Below are 7,873 nucleotides of genomic sequence, written 5' to 3' on the forward strand. Positions count from 1 at the left end.
CCACCTCTGACCCCACGCTGGGCCCGCAGAGGGACTGCCCCCTCACGTCCTGCCCTTTTCCGCATTCCTGTAGCCTAATGAGATGGAGGATGACTTTGGCTCCTCCTAATGCAAACACTTAACCCCTCAGCCTGAGTGACAGACTGTTACCAAGGGTCTCCTGTGCCCCTCCAGTGCACCCTAGACATATAGATCCCTCTCGGCTCAGGGAACCTTCTGGGGATCTTCACAATCCTTGGTCCCAAGGTCCACGACTCTGTCTGGCTCTCAGGGCCCTTCATAATGTCACTTCATCCTCCCAGCCGAGTTTGTTTCTCATCAGTACTCGGCAAGTACCCAATCTCCTCCTAGTAGACACATGTACACACGCACGCGCACACACACACACACACACACACACACTACTGTGTTGATCCTGCGTCCTTACTCTGAAGCCTTCTCCTCTCACCATTCAGCCAAAGCAATTTCAGCACATCCTATAAGACCCACCTGGAGATCCTTTTCCCCCAGCTGAGTGGAGCTGACCTAGTCCCTCAACCCCTGCTGCATGAACATTAGCTCACAGCTTGGCACTGAAGTATTTCCAATCATTTCATGTATATTAATTGTCTCTCCAACTGGGCTCTACATGCCTTGAGGATTGGGAATCATATCTCATATTCCCCTATATTTTTCCCAGGGCCTAGATGAATGCTGAGCATATAGAAATCATGTCACTGGTCAAGATATCACGGGATGACGAAATCTTTTATTTCGTTAAATCTCTTTGGGAAAGCATTGTGTGCATTTGGAAGAAACACTTTGACAAGCTTTTTGAGGGTAAGAGAGGCCTCCCAGAGCATTCTCAGCAACAAAAGATATTCACTAAATTACTATCCATAAGGCAAGGATAGCCAAATATGGAACCAACCTAAGTGTCCTTCGACAGATGACCAGATAAGGAAAACGTAGCATATATGCACAGTGGAATACTATTCAGCCACAAAAAAGAATGAAATTCTGCTATTTGCAGCAACATGGATGAGTTGGGAGAAAATCATGTTAAGTAAAGTAAACCAGACAAGGAAAGAGAAATACCACATGTTCTCACATTGAACTTTCAGAAGGAGAGAACAAACCTAAAGCGACTAGAGACGGGAGGGAAGGAGGGAGGGGATTTGGGGGGTGATAGGTTGGGTAAAAGGCATAAAGAAAAATCACGACTTGTAGTCATGAATAGGCTAGTAATAATAATAAAAGATAAAGAGAGTAATTTATGGAGCCTCTGAGAAAAAAGGAAAAGCAAAAAGGAAATGGGGAACAAGTCAGGGACACTGTGCACTGTATTACAATGAACCACCCCACCCCAAAACCTTTAGTAAAACTTTATTATAGCTCCCAAAATAGATGGCATGGGTGGATTTCTGGTGGAAACCAGGGAAGGGGACAAGTTTCATATCGAGGGTAATGTGACGTTTTAAGACATGACACACTTGCAAAAGCTAGGGGTATCCTCAGCTGGCATTTGGATTATATTCCAATAAATGATTGAGCAATTGACCAATATGAAGAATTATCATGGAAATGCTTAGGAAGGCTCGCTGGCCCCAGATATATTTTCCTCCCACCTCCCTGCTGTCTATTTGAGGACATATTAAAGTCAAGTGGAGCTCTGGAGCATGACAGACAGTCCCGATGTCTTTATTTGAGAAAACTCACTTCAAATGTGTTCCTGTGAGTTGGGTTTGGTTCTCAGCTCAAGATTAGGCCGACCACCCATTCAGTGAGCATCCCCCTGGCTGTTAGCTTAGATTCAGATGGCTGCTCCAGGTTATTCAGGGTATGGGTGGAATTTGGCACTCTCTGGTTCAGTCATTTATAACTGTCCTCATTTGGGGAGGTATGAATTCTGCCATCGCAGCTAGATTGAAAATGGAATGAATGCTCCTCTGGAGGCTTTGCTTTTACCAAGTTTATAAGCCTAGGAAAAATAAGCATTGCATTTGTAAGACATGACGGATGCTAGATAAGCATTCCACATTACAGAGGTGCTCGGTGCAAGTCTGTTAACATGCTTTTTCATTACACAATTAAAACTATTGCAGAAGTAAGCAGGGTATATGTTAGTGTTCTCCAGAGAAACAGAACCAACAGGGTATAGATACAGATATAGAGACAGAGATATATAAAGAGATTCATTGTAAGGCATTGGCTCACACGATTATGGAGGCTGAGTAGTCCCACGCTGGCAAGGTGGAGACTCAGGAAAACGGACGGTTTAGTTACAATCCAAAGGCAGCAGGTTTGAGAGCCAGGAAGAGCTGGTGTTTCAGTTCAAGTCCAAAGGCAGGAAGAAAAAAATCAATGCCCCAGCTCGCAAAGGCAGTCAGGCAGGAGGAATTCTTTTTTACTCTCTGGAAAGTCAGCCTCTAGTTCCGTTCAGGCGTCCAACAGACTGGATCAGGGCCCCCCCACCTCAGGAAGGGTGACCCGTTTCCCTCAGTCTGCCCATTCGAATGCCAGCCTCGTCCAGAAAGACTCTCAGACTCACTCAGAATAAAGCTTAACCAAATGTCTGTGCACTCTGTGGCCCAGTGAAGGTGACGCATAAAATGAACCACCACAAGGTACAACACTGTATTCCAATTCTATAAAGTACAAAAGCAGGCAAAATGAATCTATTCTGTAACAATTAAACTCAGGAGGGTGTCTACCCTGGAGGGGAAGTGGAGGGGCTTGAAGGGCTTCTGGTTGGTGTTAATGTCTCACTTCCTAATGGATGCTGGTCACACAGGTATGTCCACATTGTGAAAATCTATTGAGCTGTATACACTTGGATTTATGCCCTTTTCTGAAGGCATGTTATGCTTCAAGTCAACATATTTTAAAGCAGGTGGTGGGAATGGGTACTTGGTCTAGTTGAAACGTCTTAGAAGATAACACTGCTATAAATTCCTTCCAAGAAACAGGCTTTCTTGGCTAGTACCCTTCAGCCTCTCACAGTTCCTGTATAGGAAGTCACATCATAAGCCTCCTGTTTGGGTTCCATTCAAGTAAAACCCAGTTAGGTTGTGAGCTGTCTTTTTTGCCTTACAAGGAGTCCCTGACCGGAAAGACTGTGTTGAGCTCTGCCGTGGGACCCTCACACTACTGCCAAAACACAGGGGGCCCAGTCCAACCACAGTGGGTGCCACAACTGGAAAATCTAGGAGAAGGTGAGTGAGTTGAGGTGACATCACGTGAGAACTTTGCAATCAAGGTTTCTTCCATTTTTACCACTGTCTTGCTTTCCCACAGTCTGCTTTTGAACATTGCTGCATTGAAACTTCAAGGCAGAGAGAAATTGTTTTAAGATTTGGTTCATATCTGATGCTGGAGAAGAAAAGGAAACTTTGGATAATTTTTTGAAGACATATCGTCCAAAGGAATTTTTGTTCCTATTAATTCTTCCAAGTGCATATTCTCTGAGACTCAAATTGAAAGGCACCCAATGAAATAGAAATTGACCAGTTAGTTTAACCAAAGCAGACAGACAATCTAAATGATGTGGACTCCAAATTAAAATGTTGGCCTGAATCGAGCACCTTGTTAAAATTCTCCCAATTAAGCTATCTTTTCATTTGGTGGAATATTTATTCAGGTGTCATGTCATATGCTAGAAAGAGGTTGACAGGGTTGGCCACCCACTGAGTGACCTTCAGCATATTTTTTAACCTCTTTGAGGCTGTTTCCTCAAACTTGTAGGATTGTGGGATGGGTTAAAATGCAAATATGCAAAGTGCCTAAGCCACTGTAGTTACTCAGATAAATGATATAAATTCATCATCATTATTTCAATGTCCTGTGAAGTCACTGTAGATGTAGTCTGATTAAGTCAAGGTGGATGAACTAAAAAAGTGCATGAACTCCTTTATTCTGCAGGACATTTGCAGCTTTGCATTCAACAGGAGACGTTTGAATAGAATCTAGACAAAGTTCAACTCATTGACAGGTTTTGAATCTACCAGATTAGAATATTTATGATCGGGTAAGCTGAAGTCTTCAATAAAATGAAATAAATAAAATGTATTTTAAAATAACTTTAGTATGTCAGGCACGGTGTTTTGATTATATGTGATTGATCTTTTTGATGACATGAGTGGGTGATAGAAAAGTGATGTATTTAATTGTGTTTTGATCAACTGATGGATTTTTAAATCTCGATAAATATAATTCAAAAGTACATAATAAATGTGTTTTAGAATGACTGTTGACAGTGAAGAAATCTTGGGGAGGGTGTCCTGTCAATTTCACTGCCTTCCTGATGTTGGAGGTAGGATCTGGGGGCCTGATAGTTGGCCTGAACCCACCCCGTCCTCTTACCAGGTTCTTGACTACACCACAGGAAAGAATTCAAGGGCAGAGTCACAGTAGACAGTGAGAATAGGTTTAATATAACAGATAAGAAATGCAGGTTCCACAGAGAATGTGGCATGCTCCAGAGACTGAGCAGGGCCCACACCAAGTCTAACTCAAAAGGAAGTTCAGTACAGACATCAACTCTAACACAAAAGCAAGAAAAACATACCTACAGTTCAGTACAAAGTGCAGGCCGGCTCAAGAGAGGGAGCAGCTGCCTGCTGAGAGTAAATTTGACACAAAATAAAGTGTACACACCTCAGCCAGCAAAGTGCAGGCACCTCCTGCAAAGGGAGCAAAGACCCTGCCCTCAGCTGGGATTCGGCTTTTACAGTGTCTCTATCTAATGAATGTTCAATTAAGGGGGTGGTTACCAGTGACGTAACATTCTGTCTCTTCCTGGAGCACGTTCATGGGTCAGACCCTATCACATGCCCCAGGCATATTCAAGAACATTCTGTGCTCTTTACTGAGCATGCCTAGACACTGGATTTGCAAAAGCCAAGCACCCTGTGCTCTCTTTTTCCCCTGCTGGTGCTGAAAATAGGTCTCACCAGCAACAATAACTATGTTCCAGTGGACAGCCCAGAGGATGGGCCTGAGACCTTGAGAATGGCTTGAAACCCAGAGGTGTGCCCAGGGAAACTGAGCACCTTCTGTATATTCCTATCCTTAGAAAAATTAACTTCTTACACAGTAGTTTATAAAGTGCGATAACAAAGTACTGAGATTAACAAGCATCTTGAAGATGTGATTCCTGACGAAAGTAATGAGTTTTTCTTTTCAGGAGGAGATAGACTTTCTCTTTCTGAAATTATCATGTCAGATGAACCTAAGGTATAAGCTGAAAAGAGAATAATTATGTAATCTCTCTTCATCTTATCTCCTTTTTAAGGAATATAAACTATTAGTAATATATTAATGAGAATTATAATACATGAGTCATAGCCTGTGAATCATGTTAACACATCAAAAGGTTCTGACTGGGAAAACTGAATTATATTCCTATTCTCACACTAAAATAATAACCCCCTTCCCACGGGGGCTAAAAGAAAAACATGGTTTTTCAGCAATGAACTTGAACTTCGTTACCTCATTTCTTCCTGGTGTGATTTTTATGGGAATCTGGTCTAGGACAGCTGACTGCTCCGAGACATATTATTTTGGGTCTTCTTCTATCTAGGATGTAATTCTCGCTTTCTCTCTCTCTCTCTCTCTCTCTTTCTCTCTCCTTTCTTGTATTCATTTGCTGTTATTTCTACAAAAATAACAAAACCATAACAAGTTCTATTTTTTAGAGCTTTACAATTTACAAAGCACTTTCGTAAATATCTCATTTGAGCATCTTTAGCAACTTATAAGAAAATGTAAATTCGTACCCACTTGTACAGATCGGGAAACTTAGGCCCAAGAGAGGTCAAGTGGCTTCTTCGCAAGGTCCAGCACCTCTTTATATGTAGTTAAGTAAATCAAATCCCTCCCCAGCTTGATGGACACCAGCCCACATGGTTATCACAGCAGGAAGATGCTGACAGACACGGGCAGGGCAGATAGAGTTTCTTCCATAGCAGGGACCACAGAAACTCACCAAGATGGATGCATCGTGCAGGAGACAACACAGCCGACCCCCAGGCAGAGTTGGGAGCTGCCCACACCTGCAGGTCCCCAGGGAGGGACAGCCCTGGAGGACACCCGTGCAAAGTGATGAGTCCAGTGGCCACAAGAAGCTCTCTTTGGCTCTTGTCACCTGTCTGTCCTGTCCCCCAGCATACACACACCTTCCCCACCTATCCTGGGACAGGACATGTGTCTCTCTGTTCCCCACCTCTGAGTTACTAGTGCAAAACCAACCCAGCAGACCCCTGAAAGGCCGAATTGAGAGCAGTTTCCAGGCATGGTGGAAGATAGAGCTGAGCGTCAAAATCATGGAGTCAGGGCTCAGTGTAAAAACAGACTCTTCTCTGTTGTGATCCTCCCTCCACCCCTGTCTTCCCTTCTCGTCCTTTATGCCCCTTTGGTGACCGCTGGGGTCCTTTCCGCGAGTGAAGCTGTTGGCACCTGCACACGGAGCACACAAGGCTTCCCAGAGACTCTGGAGACAAAGGCTTGCGACTGGCCTGCGGGAGCACGGGTTGCTCCCCTCCTGCCCCGGCCACGCCAGTCGTGCCCTTGCCCTGTCGTCACGGATCCCTGCAGCCCCCCAGGCCCACTCTCAGCCACTCTCAGGCCACGTCCACTCTCTGTCCAGCTCACGCCCTCTGCACCCCAGTTCCAACATCCCGGTGACCCTGCTGAGACCTGCCGTCCTACAGCACAGGGGCCTCCCCCCTTTTCACTGTCCCCTGGCTTCCTCTCGCCCCTCCACCCTCCACCACTTTATTCCATAGCCAGTCATGGCGATCATTCATTTGCTTAGACCCTCTACCCCCTTGCCCCTCTGTCGCTTTGAGACCCTCTTTGGATAACCCCAACCACACCCCCGGGTGAGTCTAACTCCCCCTCTGTCTGGTCTGCATCTCACAGTGGCAGGAGGAAAAGCCATCATCACACTCTCTGGTCGCCCTTTAAGTTCACGATCAAGTCAAGTGGGCCCTGGTGACGCCCCACACCCAGGTCTCACTTATCCCGTCGTTTCTCTCTCCCACCTTCACACCTTCTCTCCTCTCCCCAGACCTTCGGCCCCTCGCCCCAGCCTCCCTCTCAGCAACCTGGCTCCCCACATCCAACATCCGAGCAATCAGGAAAGAACTCCCCACAACACAACCCGGGCCACTGCCACCCACCCCTGCATCTGTGCTCCGGTGCCCACCCTCCCCCATGACTGTGGGGACACCGCCCTGCCCTCAAGGATGGGGTCCCACCACCTCTTGCCTGCACAGGGACGTGGCTCCCTCTCAATTGAACTGGTCCTACCAGCTGATGAACTGGCTCGACTCCTCCCACCTTAAAAAGAAGAAAACAAGTCTCTTGTCTCCTGCCCCTGGATGCCCTTCTATTTTTCATCCTTCTTTTATGACAAAAGTCCTTGGAAGAATTGAGCATCCTTGGGCCGGCCCGTGGCTCACTCGGGAGAGTGTGGTGCTGATGACACCAAGGCCACGGGTTCGGATCCCATATAGGGATGGCCGGTTTGCTCACATGGGTGAGCGTGGTGCTGACAACACCAAGCCAAGGGTTAAGATTCCCTTACCGGTCATCTTTAAAATAAAAAAAAAATAATAAATAAAGTCGAGCACCCTCTCCTGCCACCTGCTCTCTGTCCTCTCTTCTCCCTTGAACCCTCCACAACCAGGCGTCCACCCCCCCCACTCCCTTCTCCAGATCACCAGGCAATCCCACAGTCACCTACCAGCCCTCTTCTTGCTCGACCCGTGTGTGACATGTGACATGACTGAAGTCTCCTTGAACTGCTTCCTTCTCTTGCCTGCAGACACCGCCCTTCCCTGGGTCCCCCCACTGTCTAGCACCCCTTTCTCCAGCTCTTCCATAGAGTCTC

At 46.1% G+C, this 7,873-nt stretch overlaps 1 protein-coding gene across 1 annotated transcript in view; it reads left to right on the forward strand.

Moving 5' to 3' along the window:
- DESI2 (desumoylating isopeptidase 2) overlaps positions 1–4,007 on the forward strand; it is an 89,817-nt gene extending 85,810 nt beyond the window's left edge. Inside the window, exons 5-6 of the mRNA XM_063082800.1 lie at positions 3,077–3,194; positions 3,901–4,007. Coding sequence (XP_062938870.1) covers positions 3,077–3,194; positions 3,901–3,941 — 159 coding nt within the window. The 3' untranslated portion in view covers positions 3,942–4,007. The remainder of the gene's footprint in view (positions 1–3,076; positions 3,195–3,900) is intronic.
- The last annotated feature ends 3,866 nt before the right edge of the window (positions 4,008–7,873 follow it).

The sequence above is a fragment of the Cynocephalus volans genome, chromosome 18, assembly GCF_027409185.1.
Source record: "Cynocephalus volans isolate mCynVol1 chromosome 18, mCynVol1.pri, whole genome shotgun sequence".
NCBI classification, from domain to species: Eukaryota; Metazoa; Chordata; class Mammalia; order Dermoptera; family Cynocephalidae; genus Cynocephalus; species Cynocephalus volans.